Here is a 20,446-nt window from a genome sequence, read left to right as displayed (position 1 = left end):
ATCTTTGGGGTTAGTGACTGCAGATGGAGGATACTGCATGCCTGGGAGCCTGAGCAGGGAAAGAGAACAGAAAATACCAGAAGAGGGATTTGGGTGAACCAGGCCAACTCGGTGAAGGCTATTTAAGTCAACTCAGTAGCAAATATTTTAAAAGAGACTCAATTCACAGAGCTAAAAAGTCAGCTAATTATCAATACTGAGACATAATAAATAAGTTATTTTGAAGATACGAATTAGAGATATAAGTGCAAAATAGAGCTGAAGAGTTTTTTTTTTTTAATAAATGTATTTATTTATTTATTTATTTTTGGCTGCGTTGGGTCTTCGTTGCTGCGCGCGGGCTTTCTCTGGTTGCAGCGAGCGGGGGCCACTCTTCATTGCGGTGCACGGGCTTCTCATTGTGGTGGCTTCTCTTGTTGCGGAGCATGGGCTCTAGGCGCGCGGGATCCGTAGTCGTGGCTCGTGGGCTCTAGAGCGCAGGCTCAGTAGTTGTGGCGCACGGGCTTAGTTGCTCCATGGCATATGGCACCTTCCCGGACCAGGGCTCCAACCCGTGTTCACTGCATTGGCAGGAGGATTCTTAACCACTGTGCCACCAGGGAAGCCCAGACCTGAAGCGTCTTAAAGATCTAATCTAGCACTTTTAAGGACAGAGAAATCCAAGATTTCAAGGTAAAGGGCCCCAGCCAGTTACGACATAGGTGACAGGACAGCCAAGAAGCCAAGCGTTCACCCCATCATGTGTTGTGTTTGACACTTAATCAGAAGTAAGAATTTTAACTAAGAATAAAAAAAGTTAAAGTAAAAATTTTTGACAAAAAATTAAGTAGTGAATTAGCAGCAGCGTTTATTTGGAAAATACATTGCTCATTAATTAAAAAATAAAATAATAGAAACCTCAAGTATTAGTTAAACATTTACATCCTTATCTAGTCAGATACTAAGAAGTTCAGTGTATTTTGCAATTTTCTTTTTTATTGATTCCATGGAGGCCAACTAAGTGTGAGCTTTGATAACTTTTATTATTTTTCTTTTGAGAACTTTAATTTTGACTCTTTTTAGTTGGACTATAGAAAACAACAACAACGGGACTTCCCTGGTGGTCCAGTGGTTAAGACTTCATGCTCCCAATGCAAGGGGCCTGGGTTCAATCCCTGGTCTGGGAACTAGATCCCTCATGCCACAAGAATATTTTTTATTTTATTTTATTTATTTTTATTTTATTTTATTTTATTTATTTTTTATACAGCAGGTCCTTATTAGTCATCAATTTTATACACATCAGTGTATACATGTCAATCCCAATCTCCCAATTCATCACACTACCACCACCCCTGCCGCTTTCCTCCCTTGGTGTCCATACATTTCTTCTCTACATCTGTGTCTCTATTTCTGCCCTGCAAACCGGTTCATCTGTACCATTTTTCTAGGTTCCACATATATGCGTTAATATACAATATTTGTTTTTCTCTTTCTGACTTACTTCACTCTGTATGACAGTCTCTAGATCCATCCACATCTCTACAAATGACCCAATTTTGTTCCTTTTTATGGCTGAGTAATATTCCATTGTATATATGTACCACATCTATTTTTTTAAAAAAGAAAGAAAACAACAGCAATGACCCCCACCCCTGCAGAAAACCTGATGTATTAATTGAAAATAATTCAAACTTTTCTCCTAACATTGTTGATGTAAATAAATGTAATTTTAAGATTTTTTAAATTTCAAAGTTAAATGTTATTAAATAAATATATGAGAATATATTATAAAATCATTTCATCTTTGTTGAAGACACTTTGTTTTGCTCTGAATTCTGCCAAGAGTTGTTCACATATTGGAAAGTCAAGTCACAGACAGCAATGCCAGTCTGGTATTTGAGTTACCAGTATGCTTTGTGTTTGTGGCTGTCACATCCTTAATAGTGGTATATGGTCCTTCCCTTTTCTTTTGACCTGGATTCTCCTCCAAAAGGACTGTAGTGATAAAGATGAATTAAGTCTTTAAAGTAGGGATGAGAGATTATATTTTGCCCTGACACCTCAAGTTTGACTTAGTTCATTGACTGAACAAATTACTTTTGTTTTCTGATATCTGTATTAATTTAAATATAGATTAAAGCACCAGAAGATGTCTACTACCTTGGTCTCCCCATTTTTAATTTAATTTGAACTATTTATGTAGTGCCTCCTAATTCACAAAACACTGTGCAGAGTTCTGAGAGAATCAAGGGATTCAATAAAATGTAGCTCCTGACTTCAGGGGGTGTGAGTCTGACTGAAATCAATGTTCTAATGAACTTGTTAGAGCACCTAGCATCCAGACCATATAGTGGCTAAGATGCAGGCGTTGGAATCGGACAACCCAGAAGTCACTCCTAACTCCACTGATCCTTACCTGGGTAACCTTGAGACCCTGTGGCTCACTTACTCATCTTGTAAAATGGGTTATCCAGAGGATCACTGATAGATGTGGCACTCTAAAACATCCAGCCACTTCTAAGCCACATGGCAGCTCAGTGTCTCGTAACATTATTATTTTTATTTACAATGAGGAGTAAAGGTTCTTTTCCAAGCCATCGTGATCATCATCTGGCCTTGAATCTTCCCTCTTCTACAGATTCCTATTGAAATCTAAGTAAATCATATATTACACTTAGAAGGCTAGAAAAGTGTTGACTGCAAATGCAAGAATATTTTATCACTGGGATCTACTGAAGTAAATTTTACTTAGAAAAGGCAACTTTTTTTTTTACTGCTACCTGTTCCCATTCTGGCCCTATGCCTCTCCCTGGAGTTTGGGAAGCCCTGTTGGGCCGGATTATATGTGATGAACTTCACTCTGAACTGGCCTTCTTCTGGTCGATAAACAAGCTTTGGTAACACCTTCCCACATGTGTTAATTTTCTAAAAGAAAGCTTGAGATAAATCCAGGATAGTAGGTAGCCCAGTGCCCCACTGGGCAGGTGGTCGAAAGAGAGTTGCCATTCTCCCTTTAATATCCAAAGATTGATAGTAGAAGGAACTTTGGAAACATTTGAATTACAAGTGTCTGTAGAACTACTTTCCTCTCTGACATTTTCTCCTCCAAGCAACTTCTTTTTGTTTTGTAAATAGTTAATACATTTACTTCATTTACAAATCAAAACAAATTAAAAAGTACACACTGAGAAGACTTCTTCCTACCCCAAGCCCATCTAGCTTTTGTCGCCACCAAGGGCAGCCCTTCACATTAGCATCTTGTTTATCTTTCCAATAATTCTTCATGCAATAGAAGTAAATATAAAAACATGGGACTTCCCTGGTGGTCCAGTGGTTAAGAATCCGCCTTCCAATGCAGGGGACACGGGTTCGATCTAAGAGCCCACATGCCGAGGGGGAACTAAGACCCGCAACTAAGACCCGACACAGCCAAATAAATATTTAAAAAAATAAAAATAATAAAAAATTTAAAAAATAAAAACATGTCATTATTTCCTCTACTTTATAACACCTGAGACAGCAGGTTGTATGTACTCTTTGTACCTTGCCTCTTAATATGCCCTGGAGCTCTCTCTGTGTCAATATGGAGAGGTCACCCTCATTCTTTTGTTTATACCTGCATTAATAGCCCCATATTACTGGACACTTGGATTATTTCCAATCTTTTGCTATTGCAAACAATGTCACAATAGAGAACCTTATCTCTGACATTTCGTGACTTGTCCTAGGAGTGAGATTGCTGGGTCAGAGAACTGGCCTACATTTCCAGTTTCAAGGCTAAGACTTCTAAATCCAGGGCTCGGAGGAGAGTAAATAAAGCAGGCTACTTACTCAGTTTGTGCCTGTGGACTGGCGCCGGTCTCTGCAATGAAATGGTGCAGAAAGTGAGAAAACTTAGAGCAATTTTCCATTGCTGTGTCATCCAAGTACATAATCACTTTTCTAAGTAGATGATTTTTACTGATTTTATCTGTCTGTGATGACTGGAAAGAAAAAATGACTTCTGTGACTATGCAAAATCACCAATAGCTTCTTTATTATGAGATTTCCTTTCAAATCATTTTAAATTCAGTGAAGTTTATTATCCAAACTTCTGAAAAAGTTGAAAAATAGGACTACCCCTAAACATGAAAGAGTAAAACAAAATTAAACTAAACAAGAAGTGAAAACATAGCTCAATCATTTAATAGCAGTTCTACCCAAAAACTGGGTTCACCTCTTAGGGGGTGTTGAGCCAAAAGACCTACCGAAGCCGAAGATCGGGAGAAGGAAGGATTTATTACTTGCAGCAAGTGAGAACACTGGGCATCTTTCCCAAATCAGTGTCTTCCTGAACAGCAAAATTGGGGGGGTTTTAAGCTAAGGGTACATGCATATTCATGAAGGGGCCTGAGCAGTATGTGCATATTCATGAAGGGGCTCGAGTAGAGGAGGATTCAGCTTAGAATTGGGGCAAAGGTCTACAGTCTAAACTTTAGTCCTGAGGGTCAGAAAAGGTCAACATCATCATTCCCTAGCTTCCGACCAGTCTGGGGTCTTAGCAAGTAGTTAACCATCCTCCACCTGGGTGGGGGCCTTGGTTCCCATAGAACAACTCAAAGATATGTATTAGATTGTTATGTATATCCCTTGAGGAGGAACTAGGACTCTGTTTTATTACTGCACTATTGTTTCTTGACTGCTTTTCTTCTGTTCTTGCTTTCCTTTGTTCCCTTAAGATCATTAATTACTAAGACCTGTTCAAGGAGAAGCATTGTGGCCAGGCTTAGGTGACAAAAGGGTTTAGGTCAGAATGGCTTCTCTTATGTCAAAAAGCTGTATCTGGTTCTTTTCCTCTGGGGACCCCCTACCCTATCTGCCTACAGAATTGGTGGAATACCAACATATTCCGATGTGAGAGATATAAGACCTATAAAATATATGGAAGAACTGCCAGAGACAGGGGCTGGCGGGTGCGGGGGGGGAGGGTCTCCCAGATGAAACAAGTAGATAATGATACAATACAAAATGTAGTAGGTGCCAAGTGACACGGTGAGGCCTCACCTTTTTACAAAAGGATCTGGCCACCCAGGCAGAAAAGCAGTGTATCAGGAATCATCCTGTCTGCCTGGACACCAATCTCCAAAAAGTGGGAAGGAGGTGTAAGATGAAATCGAGATATGCAGGAAGAAAATGTTATAAATTCTATTTAATTTTATTATCTCATCCTTTTATTATTTTTTTAAATATTTATTTATTTATTTATTTGGTTGCGCTGGGTCTTAGTTGTGTCAGGCGAGCTCCTTAGTTGCGGCTCCAGGGCTCCTTAGTTGTGGCATGTGAACTCTTAGTTGCAGCATGCATGTGGGATCTAGATCGAACCCGGGCCCCCTGCATTGGGAGTACGGAGTCTTAACCACTGCGCCACTGTGTCCCATCTTATCCATTTAAATACGCATTATCCTATCCTTTTAAATCCTTTTATTTTGCAAAGTAAATAATCGGTTAGCAGGGGAGAATGCATATACAACTTAAACAAATACGTATATTGGGCGTGCAGACTCACTAATTTTTATTCTGAAAGGTATGAGATCAAAAGAGCTGAAAGACTATTGTACTAAAAATGTAGAACTGGAGGGCGGGGATCTGATGTGTTGCACCCTTCCACCCCCAGGGACACTGCCTGACATAGAGAAAGCAAAGAGGAATTATGTAAGCTCTGATACAGCCTTGGAAATAAGTACCTGCCTCAAGGGCCCAAGACGCTTCTACAGGTATGGTTGCTAAATATTTAAGCTTCCGAAAAGAGAGAGAACAAAACATCCTGTATCTGTCCTACCATGAAGTTGTTATTCAAACGTAGTATTTATGCCTTCTAGAGTTGAAAGAAAAATTAGAAATCAGCTGGCAGATCGAATTACATGGGTTTATACTCTATAAACACGTGTGATCTTGCTACCAGGAAGGCATAGATTTCTCTAAACCACTGAAGGTCATTTTACTTCAACTTATTTTAGAAAACCATGTTGGAAGCTAACAACTTCATAGGGTGAAAAAGCAGTTATGATTTATCTCAGGAAAACAAATAACCCTGGTCCTTTGAACTTATCTTGGTAATACCATTAACTTCTTTGTTAGTTGTGTTTTGCCACACTCTGGGAGTTACAAATGCCTGGGAAGATCTTTCTAAGACACAAACCAGATCTGTACAGCATAAGCATGGCAAAGGTGAAATTAGTAGCATGTTTCCAGCCTGAATTCCAAATGACATCAATGCCAGGAAGAGTGTTTCTTTGTACAGAATAGCTGACAAGAAGGTCATGGCATTTTCTACATTCTGTTGCACCAACTGCACACCAGTCTGTGACTTTCACTCACCTATTCCTCTCTCCCATGCCCAGCTAGAGTCTTTCTGTTGCATGCCCAGAGTTTACAGTAGTGCCTGGCACACAGCTGGTACCCAATATGTATTTGTGCAAAGGAAGGGAGGAGGGAATCTTTGGACAATATATTTACTATAATGTACAAAATAAATAAGGGGTAAAGGATATAAGTGTTTTTAATATATAAAGTATTCTTGAAACTCAACAACAAAAAGACAAAGATTCCAATTAAAAAATAACAAAGGATTTGAATGGACGTTTCTCCAAAGAACATATACAAATGGCAGCATGCACATGAAAAGATGCTCAATATCATCAGTTATTAGGGAAATACAAATCAATACCACAGTGAGATATTACTTCACATCTACTAGGATGGTTTTAGCTTTAATAATAATAATAATAAGTGTTGGTAAGGATGTGGAGAAACTGGAACCCTCGTACATTGCTGGTGGGAATGTAAAACGGTACAGTTGAAATCAGTTTGGCGGCTTCTGAACAAATTAAACATGGAATTACCATATGGCTCAGCAATTCCATTCCTAGTTATATGTCCAAAAGAATTGAAGACAGGTGTTTAAACAAAAACAGGTACATGAATGTTGTTCATAGCAGCACTATTCACAATAGCCAAAAGGTGGAAACAACCCAAATGTCCATCAACTGATGAATGCATAAACAAAATGTGGTCTATCCATACAATGGACTATTATTCAGCCATTAAAAGCAATGAAATACTAACACATGCCAAAACATGGATGAACCTTGGAAACATCATGCTAAGAGAATGAAGCCAGACACAAAAGGTCACATGTCATATGATCCCATTTATATAAAATATCCAGAATAAGCAAATCCAGAGAAAGCAGGTTAGTGGCTGCCAGGGGCTGGGGGTGCAGGGGTGGGGAGCATGGGTAGTAACTACTTAATGGGTACAGGGTTTCTGCTTGAGGTGATGAAAAAGTTATGGAACTAGATAGAGGTCATGGTTGTACAACATTGTGAATCTACTTAATGCCTCTAAATCAAACACTTATAAAAATTAAAATGGTAAATTTTATGTTGTGTATATTTTAACACAATTTTGTAAAAATTTAATATTTTGGAAGATTTAAAACTGAAGGAAGCTAACTTCAAATTAGAGATCTGCTTGAATTTTAATGTCTTTAAAAAGATTCCATCAAAATCTTGCTTGGAGATAAGAGGAGCTTTTTAGGATCAAAGTAGAGTTGCTTAGCTTTATTCTCTCTGTAGAGATGTATAGGAATTAAGTATCCTGGATTCCTGGGAACTTAAATTGATTTAGTCAGCCATGATGATGTACCAAAAAGAACTCCCTATGCAGAACTAGGACCCCTTAAAAAATGCATTAGTGAATGAATAGAACTTTCAAGAAGGGATTAAACTTTCCTTTTAACAGTTTTTTTTTTAACAGTTATTTTAAAAACTTCCTGCGTATTTGTGGTAATTTTAGATCTCATGAGTATGGACTTCTGAAAGTGGTGTCTAAATTTCCCCCAGATGCAGCCCCTTCTACCTTACGATCTGCGAGTTATTTAGAAGCAAAGAGAACATTGGCCCCTGTTGTAAATGTATTAGCTACACACAAAAGAGAATAGGTCACAAGAAGGGAATCGATTCTTTAAAATAAGTAATTTTACGAGATTGCCCACTCAGCTCTTTTCTGTGGACTGTCGTCTCTTGCCCCCAGTGTTCTTGGCCAGGGGAAATCCTGCAGAGGAGGTCCCAGTGCCATCAGCCGCTGCCTGGGAGAGCGGTTTATTTAAAATGCAGTCCCCACTTTGGGGCCCAGCTCCAAGCCCGACGGTTACCTAAATATACCAATTTTTTAAAAAAATAAATGTATTTATTTTACTTACTTATTTTTGGCTGCGTTGGGTCTTCGTTGCTGCGCGCGGGCTTTCTCTAGTTGCGGAGAGCGGGGGCTACTCTTCTTTGCGGTGCACAGGCTTCTCACTGCGGTGACTTCTCTTGCTGCGGAGCACAGGCTCTAGGCGCGTGGGCTTCAGTAGTTGTGGCACACAGGCTCAGTAGTTGTGGCTCGTGGGCTCTAGAGCGCAGGCTCAGTAGTTGTGGCACACAGGCTTAGTTGATCCATGGCACGTGGGATCTTCCCGGACCAGGGCTCCAACCCGTGTCCCCTGCATTGGCAGGCGGATTCTTAACCACTGTGCCACCAGGGAAGTCCCACCAATTTTTAAATTGGCAGGAAGAGCCATAATATTTACTGAGAGCATACTATGTGTCTCTCAGAAGCTTAGAAAATTTAGGAAACCGGGAACTCCCTGGAGGTCCAGTGGTTAGGACTCCATGCTTTCACTGCGGTGGGCCGGGGTTTAATCCCTGGGTGGGGAACTAAGATCCCACAAGCCTCGTGGCGTGGCCAAAAAAAAAAAAAAAAAAAGAAATTAGGAAACTAACACCAGATTGCAGAGCTAGTAAGTGGTAGAGAGAAGAAATAAAGGGCCTTCCTCTTTTGACTCCACAGACCAGTGTAGTCATAGGAAAGGAAGGGAATACGCAGACTGTAATTGTCCCTGTGCCTGGGACCTCGTTTGCCTTAATAAATTCCCGTCACTGGAACAGTTGTTGGCACAGAATGAGTGCTCAGTACACCGTGTGGCAGGAAGGAAGGTGGAGAGGGAGGGAGGAAAGAACTGTGGATACCCTTTCAAGACTGACACTTGACCTGTAACTACAAAATGCCAAACAGCTCTCAGATCATTTAAAAAAAATTTTTTTAACCAAATATTTTATATGTTTGATGGCCCCATGTACAACTTAAATCACCCTAGAGTTATTAGGCCCCGGTTTCAGGTTCTGCTTTTTTCTTACTAGCTGTGTGACCTTGGACAAGTCACATAACCTCAATGAGTCGCAGTTTCTAAGGTAATATGGGTGATCTTGGGCAAGTTATCTCCTCTCTAAGACTCAGTTTATTTTACCAGTAAATGAAAGGGTTAACCAGTGGGCAGAAGATCTGATTAGGCACATCACCAAAACAGATACCAAATGGCCAATAGGCATATGAAGACAGAGTCAATGTCATTACCCATCAGGAAATGAAAATTGAAAGATAAATGTGATACTACTACATACCTTCTGGAATCATTGGAATGAAAAAGGTGGTCAGTCCTAAGTGATGGAAGGATGTGGAACACCTGGGACTCTTTTTTTTTAAATTTTATTTATTTTTGGCTGCTTTGGGTCTTTGTTGCTGCGCGCGGGCTTTCTCTAGTTGCGGCGAGTGGAGGCTACTCTTTGTTGCGGTGCACGGGCTTCTCACTGCGGTGGCTTCTCTTGTTGCAGAGCACGGGCTCTAGGCGCACGGGCTTCAGTAGTTGTGGCACGTGGGCTCAGTAGTTGTGGCACGTGGGCTCAGTAGTTGTGGCTCACAGGCTCTAGAGCGCAGGCTCAGTAGTTGTGGCGCATGGGCTTAGTTGCTCCGCGGCATGCGGGATCTTCCCCGACCAGGGCTCGAACCCGTGTCCCCTGCATTAGCAGGAGGATTCTTAACCACTGTGCCACCAGGGAAGCCACACCTGGGACTCATTCATTTCAGGTGGGAATGGAAACTGCAACAACCGCTGGCAAACTGATGGGCAGTATCCGCTAACGCTAGACCTATGCATACCCAATAACTCCACTCCTAGATATATTCCTAATGGAAATATGAAGATGTTATTTACCAAAAGACATGTATAAGACTGTTTAATCAAAATGGCGCCAAAGTATCTGATTATCCATCAACAGTAGAATGAATAGGGACTTCCAGTGGTTAAGACTCTGCACTCCCAAAGCAGGGGGCATGCGTTCTATCCCTGGTTGGGGAATTAAGATCCCACATTCTGCATGGCGTGGCCAAAAAAGCAGACAAACAAAAAACAAAAACAAAAAGTAAGAATGGATAAATTGTAGCAAGTGTATACAGTAATAGGCCATCAGAAATAGGAATAAATAATTTACAACACTATACAACATGGATAGAACTCACAAATGATGTTGAGCCAAGAAAGCCAGACACAGGTACATTCCGCTGGATTCCATTTTTATATTTAAAAGGAAAAAACAGACACAGCTAATCCATGCTGTTAGAAGTAGGACAGCAGGCACCCTTGGGGAGGGAGGTATGAGAAGGTGACACAAGGGGCCTGGGGTGCTCACAATGTTCTGCTCTTGATCTGGGCGCTGATTACACAGGTGTTCTGTTTGTGAAGATGCACCAAGCTGTATCCATCTGATATATTCAGTTTTTGGGGGTTTTTTTAAAATTTATTTATTTATTTTATATTTATTTTTGGCTGCGTTGGGTCTTTGTTGCTGCGCACGGACTTTCTCTAGTGGTGGCGAGAGGAGGCTACTCTTCGTTGCAGTGCGTGGGCTTCTCATTGTGGTGGCTTTTCTTGTTGCAGAGCACGGGCTCTAGGCGTGTGGGCTCAGTAGTTGTGGCTCGCGGGCTGTAGAGCGCAGGCTCAGTAGTTGTGGCTCACGGGCTTAGTTGCTCCACGGCATGTGGCATCTTCCTGGACCAGGGCTCGAACCCATGTCCCCTGCATTGGCAGGCGGATTCTTAACCACTGCGCCACCAGGAAAGTCCCTGATATATTCAGTTTTCTGTGTTTATTCTACTGCAATAAAATTTTGTAAAGGAGGAGGTTGGCCTAGGTTCAGCATCTTTAATGTCCTTTCCAGCTTCAACTGGGATAATAACTACCTCATTGTGTCAGGCACTGAACTAAGTGCCTTCCACATAGACTCTTGTGCAGTCCTCCAAGCCAGGCACTATGGTGAGGAAACTGAGGCCCAGAGACATGGGGAACTTGCCAAGTTCATCTATCGACTGAGGGGTGGAGGTGGCTTTGAACCCAACCACTCAGAGGCCATGGGCCTTCACCTCGTCCTTGAAAACCACAGCCCAAGGGAACCAGGAGGAGTTAAGTGCAGCAAGAGCAACCCTACTGGGAGTCTCCCACTGGGTGTTTCCCCGTTTGTCTCCACAACCTGGCTCCTCCTGAGTTTTCCTTCCGCTGGAGGGAGAAGGGGGCCTTTCTCTTTCCCTGTTTCTCTTTCTCTGAATCTGTGTCTTCCCACCTCCCCTTAGACTCTTAGATGCTTCCCTTCAATTGACCATATGGAATTATGTTTTTAAATGTATTTATTATGTATTGAAGAATTTCTATGCTAGCCTACTCATAATTTTAAAAAGCTAGTTAAATAGGTTCTTAAGAGTCATTCCTAAAAAACCAAATACACTAAGCTGATCTGTGCCCATAAAATGGTTGGGGGTCTCTCAATGCAAAAATGCTCTCTAATCACTCCTTTAAATAAGGCTCCCTGGCTACATGTTTTCAAGTGGGAATCTGAAATGGTAATTTTTTTTTAAAGTATAGTTGATTTACAATGTTGTGTTAATTTCTGGTATACAACAAAGTCATTCAGAGAAAGAGAGAGAGATATACATACATATATGCTTTTTCATATTCTTTTCCTTAATGGTTTATTACAGGATATTGAATATATTTCCCTGTGATATACAGTAGGACCTTGTTGTTTATGTTTTCTTATACATAGTAGTTTGTATATGTTAATCTCAAATTCCTAGTTTATCCCTCCCCCACCCCTGTGGGTCTGTTTCTGGCTTGTAAATAAGTTCATTTTAAAATGGTCATTTTTTTAAAAAATTTATTTATTTTATTTATTTTTGGCTGCGTTGGGTCTTCATTGCTGCGCGAGGTCTTTCTCTAGCTGGAGCCAGCGGGGGCTACTCTTCGTTGCGGTGCATGGGCCTCTCATTGTGGTGTCTTCTCTTGTTGCAGAGCACGGGCTCTAGGCGCGCATACGGGCTCAGTAGTTGTGGCGCATGGGCCTAGCTGCTCCGCGGCATGTGGGATCTTCCCAGACCAGGGATCGAACCCATGTCCCCTGCATTGGCAGGTGGATTTTTAACCACTGTGCCACCAGGGACGTCCCTAAAATTGTCATTTTTAACATCAGAAATTTATGACCAGTGGATGGCCCAAGTCTGAAAAGTTATCTACCAGACTCTTTATGGGGTATTCAGAACTTGTAAAGTAAGACTAGGAAGTTAATGTCCTGGAAACCTGGTGTTGATTTAATTTGTAGCCACTAATTAAAATTCTGTAAAGATGCTTTGCCTTCACTATGGAAATGGCCTTAAATGTGTGTTTGTGTATACTGCCTACAAATGGAGCCACTATGTGTGTATCTAGCAAGGGTCTGAAAAAGATGACTTAAGAAAGTCATGTTAGGGGGACTTCCCTGGCGGTCCAGTGGTTAAGCCTTTGCCTTCCAATGCAGGGGGTGCAGGTTCAATCCCTGGTTGGGGAGCTAAGCTCCCATATGCCTCGTGGCCAAAAAGCCAAAACATAAAATAGAAGTAATATTGTAACAAATTCAATAAAGACTTTAAAAATGGTCCACATCAAAAAAAATCTTAAAAAAAAGAAAAAAAAGATTCCAAAGCCACAAAGCAACTGTTAGTGTTCGGTGACCTTCTGCACCGGCTGTCTTTGGTGCTTTGAAATTGATTTTCTTTTCTTTTTTAAAAATATTTATTTAATTAATTAATTTATTTATTTTTGGGGGGGCTGTGTTGGGTCTTTGTTGCTGTGCATGGGCTTTCTCTAGTTGCGTCCAGCGGGGGCTACTCTTCGTTGCGGTGCACAGGCTTCTCATTGCAGTGGCTTCTCTTGTTGAGGAGCACAGGCTCTAGGCACGCCGGCTTCAGTAGTTGTGGCTGGCGAGCTCTAGAGCGCAGGCTCAGTAGTTGTGGCGCACGGACTTAGTTGCTCCGCGACATGTGGGATCTTCCTGGACCAGGGATCGAACCCATGTCCCCTGCATTGGCAGGCGGATTCTTAACCACTGAGCCACCAGGGAAGCCCCTGAAATTGATTTTCAAAAAAAAAAAAGTCGTGTTAGGGTAAAGATACCCTCTATTGATGAATGCTAGTTGGTGGGGGGTGGGAATGGGAATACATATATACAACCTCTGATAATTATAAAATTATTTAAAAGCTTTGCTAATAAAGAACAAGAAATAATTAAACAAGAAATTATTACAAACAAAATTTATTAGACAAACACATCAATAGATTGAGTCTAAGAATTTGGTTGGAAAGCCACTGGGCCTTTTAAAGCAGCAGAAGTCCAAAGTCACACACTTCGAGCATTACACTGTTAAAATCTGAAGAAACAAGAAAGGTCAGGAAGTATAGCACTCCATGCTAGTCCATAGACAGATAAGCCTCCCACCTCCCTCCCCAGTCCCTCTCTCCAAATGGAGTCTCCTGTGATTCTGGTACCTGAGAGGAATAGAATGTTTCCCGAGTCTTACAGAAATTCAGCTTCTTTGTTACAGAACTTGCCTCTGTGTATTTGAATTGCCTACTCGGGATACATGGAAAGTTGCTTTTGAGAAACTGAGAAATAGTTACTGAAGGAATGTTTATCAATATGTAAAGTGAATAAAATAATATTCTCTACTATAGTAACTGCATTTTGAATCTCATCTGGCATCAGTTGTCTTTTAGAAAGTCATAATGCATTGTTTGGGGACACTTTTCTTCTTCAGAATAAAAGGAAAAGAGTCTAATTAACAAATTATAATTAAATAATACATATTCTCAAATCTTATGAGAGTCCCATGAATGTGAAGTCTTCATTTAATTTGGAAGAAAGTGATATTTTCTCATTCCCGATAATAAATGAAGTAGATATTTCAAGGTTATAATAATATCATGTGTTCATAATACCAAACAGCATGCTGTTACTTTACAAGAAGCCATTGATCATTAAATTTAATTATTAATGACACAGGCTACCAAGAAATAGCAAGGAATATGGTATCCATATAGATATCACTGGGCCTAAAGTCCTCAAATAAAGGTGAGAGTGAAACGTACGTGACCTAGTTGGGGAGGTCTGGTTTTCTGAGATACGGGCTAAAAATCATATCACATAAAAAACTAAAGGAAGGGTATTCCAAACAAAGCCAGCAAGAGAATTTTACAGAACTAATTCTTAAGGGAGATAACAAAAGCAGCAGTTAGAATGCTCATCCATATATTAAGTTACTGCAGTTGAATCCATCATAAATATGCTTTTTGCTTCCATGGTAGCTTTTTACACCCCAAAATTATTTCTTTTACAGCTAACGACCTTTTGCTTGTTAACCATGCCATCTTGGAGAGTCTGTGTGGAACAGAGTATCTTTCAAGTCAGAATCTTAGCTGAAGCTCTAAAAATGTTGAGTTTGTGCTTTAAAAAAATAGTCCAATTCATGACTGCAGCGTGTGCTGGAGGTGCGAACTCTCCCCCGGGTTCGATCACTATTGGGAGCCTAGGATTTGCTGGAACAGACATATTAGCCAAGACTGAAGTTTTACAGTATCAAATACTGCATACCCAAATGGGCAGTCTCATGCATAGACCTCAAGATTTTAGCTGAGCCATTTGTCTCTTTGTTATTTTTATGCCTTTGGGGCCATAGCCGTGGTTCATCAAGGCTGTTCTCAAAACTTGCAGTGGTGTGGAAGTGCGTCTACTTCAGCAGGCAAGTCTAGCTATAAAGCTGTTGCATTTCCCAAAAGAACTTCCGGTCTTCTCCGAAAAATCAGGTACACGTTTTCTCAGGAATAGCCTGTGGAGAGACTGTTTGGAACAAGAGTTGAGCTCAAGTCCTAATCTTAAACGAAGACCTAAAAATGTAGAGTGTTAAGCATTTAAAAAATAGTCCATTTCACGGCGGCAGTGTGAGCTCACAGACTCAGCTCTCTCCAACTTTGTTCAGTATTTGGAAGGAATCGCTGGGTTTGGGCCAATAATCGAGTATGAAATGGGAAACAATCAGCTGTGAAAAGGGAAAGCTCCTTACCCTCTGAGTGAGCCACAGTCTTTGAAGATTCCATCCTAGGTGTGAGCAGCTGGAGGGAGGGTCTTGTCTCCCTCTGGACACCATCCCCGCGGCTGGGTTAGCCCCGCGCCGCCGAACACCCAGACCCTCAGAAAGAACCCTTGAACTGAATTAAGCCTGACCGAAAGTGAAGAACAAGGTCCAGACACGGGCAGGCTTAAGGACAGCCTCCGTCTCCGGACACTTTTAAAGGTGGCAGATCCTTGACCCCCTTTAGTGGACCGCGTGAATTCAAGGGTTCAGCGCGGCGGGGAGGCGGCAGGCGGCCTCTCCCTGCCCTCTGGCGGCGCCTCCCGGCAGCGGGAAGGGAAGGGGCGCGCAGACACCCGCGCACCAGGAGGGGGCAGTCCCTGCGCGCTGGCGCCCCTCCGTGGGGTGGGGACCACAAGTCCACGCCAATCACTGGTAAATCCGGACGAAGTGGGGCCCGAGGGGCTCCGGGTTCATAAATGTGGGGCGTAGAAAGGGGTCAGGTAGGAGGGCCCGAGGAAGGGCGCAAAGGAGCCCCTGGCGGCGGCGGCTGTCAGCGGGAAGGAGGCGGCGGCCGGGAAGAGGACGTTGGCCGCCGAGTAGGAGGGGAAAGTCTGGAAAGGATGCGCGGCCGGGCCCAGCTGACCCGGGCTGGCCCCCGCGCCGCCGCCGCCGCCCGCCCCCGCCCCCGCCGAAGTCCCAGGCTGGGGCGCGCCACCTCCCGCCTGCGCCGCGCCTTCGGCGCCGGGGTTCTGCTTCTTCCACTTGGTTCTGCGGTTCTGGAACCAAATTTTGACCTGCGTCTCAGTGAGGCTAAGCGATAGCGCGAGGTTCAGGCGCTCGCACACAGACAGGTAGCGCGTGGCCCGGAACTTGTTCTCCAAGGCCACCAGCTGCTCGTAGGTGAAGGCGGTGCGCGCGCGCCGCGGCTTGGAGCAGCTGGGCTCTGAGCGCCGGCGCCGGGGCCGCGGGGAGCCCGGCGAGCCCGGGGAGCCCGCGAGGCCGCCCGCGCTGCTCTCCGCCGCCACCGATGCCGCGGCCCGGGCCTCGGGGGAGCGCGTCCGGGCCTCCTGCAGGCGCGCAGTCCGCTCCCGCCGCCGCCGCCGCCGCCCTACGTCCTCCACGTCCTCCTCCTCCGCCTCCTCCGCCTCCGAGCCCTCCAGGGGGGACGCCAAGCCGGCGCCTCGGCCCGCAGCATCTAGGGGAGAAGGGGACGGTGATCAGAAGCCCGGAGCTACCCGGCCGGTCCTGGTCCCCAGACCTGGTCCTTGTCCTCCCCAGAGCAGGCAGCTCTCTCTGCCCAACCCAGAGCCCAGCCCTGCCCCTCTCCGGAATTGCGCTCCCTGCCCTCACCCCCACGACCGCTCTTAGTTGCAAGCCCTTTCCAGGAGGTGGGGGTTAGGGTTGCAGTGCCCGCTTTCTCTTCACCCACCTACTACCTAGTAGGCGTCCGAGAAGTGTATTTCGAATGAATGAGTGACACCACGCATTAAGAAAAAATAACGACCTTATTGGACTACCTTATCTTTGTACATTAAGCCATCTATATGTCAAGTGCATTTGGGGCTGTCTCCCCAGTCCCTAGAAGCCTATTTTGGCCTGGAACTGCCGGCAATTAAAAAAGAAGTTATTAAGCGCCCCCTCCTCCCTTTTAAAGTGAAATTCCCTCTTTCCCATCTTCTCTCTCCTTCCGTGTTAATGGAGTTTCAGATTTGTGCGGGGCCGGATCGATAGATGTCATCTATTAAAGGTAAGTTTTAATCGAACAATATTAGGATCAGACAGGGAAAGGGGGTTTGAAGTCGGTACCTGCAAGCTGCGGGCAGGAGATATGCAGGCGCCAGTAATAGAATATCGATCATGGGGGTGGGGAAAGGGGAGCGCGGCCCCTGCGAGGGGCGATCCGAACAATTACCAGGCAGACCGCCCAGGCCCAAGCGCAGCCGCCAGAGGCGCCCAGAGCCCCAGACAATCACCGCTAAACTTGGGGAAGGGAAGCGGGGGAGCTGCCGAGACGTCAAGCTTCTCCCTGACCTGAGCCCCCGATCTTTGGCGTCCTTCCAGGGAACCTCGTGCCCACGCCTCACCCAACTTGGGTCCTGCTGTTTTTTGTCTTTCCTTTCAGACACAGACTTTCCTGGACCCCTCGTCAGGTGCCCTCCAGAGTTAGGAGTTGTTTTGTTTATTTGTTTGTTTTTGCCGCACGCGGCTTGTGGGATCCTAGTTCCCCCACCAGGGATCGAACCCGTGTCCCCTGCAGTGGAAGGTGGAGTCCTAATCACTGGACCGCCAAGGAATTCCCAGAGTTAGTGGTTAAATCAAAAAGGGTTTCGGGGAGAAAGGACCAACAGCCTCCCGTCACCCCACCCCACTCCGGCCCCAGCCCAGTCAACGATTGGGTCTGGGGAGAGTGAGCGTGCGGGAGAGCGGAGTCTCTGCAGCTGTCTCTGGATGGTTGGAAGTGGGCCCTGGGTGCGAAAACCGGACATCACTGCCTACTAAGACTTTGGACACATGATTCAGCCTCAGCTTCCTCATCCTGAAAATGGAGAGACGATGCTGTCTACCTCGTTAAGGATGCTGTCTACCTCGCAGGTTCTGAAGTTTTTCCTGACTTTTATCCCAGTCTCTAGCCCAGGTCCTGGCACACAGGGGACAATTAAACGCCCAATAAATGAATGAGCCTGGACGAGGTGGGCGCTGGGTAAGAGTTTCCACTGCGAGTAAATCAGAGCTGGGGTGCTTGCTTGCTTAGTGGGTGAGCAGGGACAGGCTTCGGTGGCAAATCCCTGACCCGGGATGCTGGGGGCCCCCTTTCTGCGTCAGTTTAATTACGCGCCTGGTCCTGTGCGCCTTCTCCCCTTGGGGAAGACGCCGCTAAGGGCTACTCACCCGATCCACGGCTCTCCCTCCCACCTTCCCATCGCATCATGTAAGCTGGGGCTTTCCGGGGCCGGAGGCCGCCTCGCATCCTTACCAGGCGTCTGTCGCTGCCGGGCCGGGTGCCGGCTGGAGTCCTTCCTTGCTTCGGCCTCTGCCAAACTTTTCTTGGCTTCCCGGGGAGCAGGGCGCACGGCTGGGAGCGCAGCGCGGGTGAATTTCTGAGGGTCCAGGATGTCCAGAACCGAGAAGGAGATCTTGTGGTGGGAGGGAGCCGCCTTGGCCCCGCCGTCCTGCCATGCTAGCATGCCCGCCGCCCGCGGGCCGGAGGCCGGCGGCGCGGAGTCCGGGATGGCCGCGCTCGGGCTTGCCTTCGGCTGTGGCTCGGCCGCAGTTCTCAGCCGGTAGGAGGGTCGGGGCGGCCAAGTGAAGCTGGGGAGGGGGGCGTGGAGGGGGGGCGTGGAGAGAGCCGCGGGGGGCTGAGCGCGGATTGGCACTTGGGCTGCCCAGGCCCCCGCCAAGTGCAGGGCGCGCTCGCAGCAGCCCCAAGACTAAGGCTCGGGGACCTCTAGCCTCGGCGAGGGGGCGCCTTCGTGAGTCTGGTGCGCGCTCCCGCCGGGACAGCGCCGCCGGCTCAGCGCTCCTCCGCCCGACCTGCGGGAACTCGGGGTGCGCGAGGGAGGGAAGTCCGGACGCTTTGGTCCCGGAGATCCTCCCAATACACCCACCCTGGCTTGGGCTGCGATTTGCACCCTTCCCCCAGTGCACCCGCCTTTGAATTGGAGATGCAGTTGAGGCCAGCACTGATTACTTCAAGGCAATGCTCAACATATCTCCTGCCTCGCCAGTGAATCACAGTAATGGCCTCAGACCTGATCACCTCGGATTTAAAAGCCCTCATTTTCTCACAGTTTACAGTTTACAAAGCCCTTAGACCTGCGCGATCTCGTTTGATCCTCTGAGCATCCCTGTGCGGTGGGCGTGGCCTGGCAAGACTCTTATCCCAGCTTTAAGATGAGGAAATTAAGGTTCAAAGATGAGAAGTGACGTTGCCCAGGGTCACTGTTAGTCGGTGACAGAGTCTGGATTCGAACCCAGGTCTTCTTTCCCGGACCATTATTCTTTTCAGTACGTCCCGCTCGCTAGGAAATAACGAAAGAAAGTCCCGCACTGTGTCAGAGGCTTTCCCTTCCACTCTGGAGGTCAGAGGGCAGCAGGGGTTTTGGAGAGATGTCTGAGCCCCCACCAAGATGACTTGCCGCTTTGGAAACCTTGCGGGTTGAGGTCTCAGAGCCAGGTGAGATGCTCTGGTGAGGGCAGGTGAGCCAGGTGAGGGTGGCTGCCCAGGCCGGCAGAGACGCCAAGCACAGTGCCTGATGCCCTTCAGGCCTTCTTCAGAGTCACAGATTTGATCATGTGCACAGATGTTGGGTCTCTGGGAATCAGGTTGCATCTTTGACCCTCATCCTCCCCCTAGCCCCAAGAAGAAAAAGGTTAAAAGGTGTTTGCCCGGTTTGGATTTAAGATCAAAGAAGAGAGACAGTTGTAAAAGCTTCCATCTGCCCCACCAAGTCCCGTGGGCTGGTGCACATCAGTCCTCGTGGAAGCTTCCACCAGCCAGGCCCTTCTTAACATTCTTTTTTTCCCTTTTGTTGTTTGGGGAGCAGTCTGAGCGCTAAGCATTTATCTCAGCGGCAGATTCTGAGGCTTCTCCTACCCCTCTGCCCAGAACTACCTCTAAGGCTGTTGTCCCTTTCTTCCCTGCCCCATGGGGTTTCCAAACAATGACTTGGCAATTAAGATTGTCCGGTCAGGTAGGAGTAGGAAGGGGAGGAGAAACCTCACTGAAGTGCGGTGGGGGAGGAGGGAGGGGTGTGTGCTGCTAATCCCCTCCGTTATTGTAGAGAAGGTCTTACAGGCCAGCTTCTAGGAACTTTTCTCATTCAAACCTCGTGGCCCCTCCCAGAGGCGGCCACTGTATTCCCTGGGGACTTTAAAGCCCTGCCGAAATTCAAGCCAGCTTCAGTCCTAAAGCAGAGATGGATTGTGCTTTTAAAAGGAAATCAGAACAGGAAGTGCCCTGGCCAAGCCCAATGGACCACCTCCCATCAGAGGGAATGTGGGCCTTGGGAAAATCAAAGCAGGTGGCCATGGCACTAAACTGTGGTACCCAGGAACCTGGATTGCCAATCACAGGACCTTCCAGATCACAGGTAGGGTACTTTGTTTTTTGTTTTGACAACTCTTTCTCACCCAGTTCTCACTTGATTTAAAAAAAAAACAAAAACCTTCTTAA

General features: G+C 45.6%; 1 protein-coding gene across 1 annotated transcript; it reads right to left on the bottom strand.

The window, feature by feature from the left end:
• Window positions 1-13,493: 13,493 nt before the first annotated feature.
• On the bottom strand, window positions 13,494-18,517 carry NKX1-2 (NK1 homeobox 2). The gene is made up of 2 exons (XM_036828946.1): window positions 18,248-18,517; window positions 13,494-16,468 (listed from the first exon to the last, which is right to left on the bottom strand). The coding sequence occupies exons 1-2, from the start codon at window positions 18,456-18,458 to the stop codon at window positions 15,744-15,746; spliced, it is 936 nt and encodes a 311-aa protein (XP_036684841.1). The 5' UTR covers window positions 18,459-18,517; the 3' UTR covers window positions 13,494-15,743.
• Window positions 18,518-20,446: the final 1,929 nt, after the last annotated feature.

The sequence above is a fragment of the Balaenoptera musculus genome, chromosome 16 (genome assembly GCF_009873245.2).
Source record: "Balaenoptera musculus isolate JJ_BM4_2016_0621 chromosome 16, mBalMus1.pri.v3, whole genome shotgun sequence".
NCBI classification, from domain to species: domain Eukaryota; kingdom Metazoa; phylum Chordata; class Mammalia; order Artiodactyla; family Balaenopteridae; genus Balaenoptera; species Balaenoptera musculus.
Note: the sequence above shows the minus strand (reverse complement) of the source record. Positions and strands in the feature narration are given on the sequence as shown.

What these genes read in the sequence shown, in the direction of transcription:
- NKX1-2 (XM_036828946.1), bottom strand. Translation starts at nt 18,458, where the DNA reads ATGCTAGCATGGCAGGACGGCGGGGCCAAGGCGGCTCCCTCCCACCAC. An exon ending in CCGGCAGCGACAGACGCCTG is followed by an intron (nt 16,469 to 18,247) that starts GTAAGGATGCGA and finishes CTTCTCCCCTAG; the next exon opens with ATGCTGCGGGCCGAGGCGCC.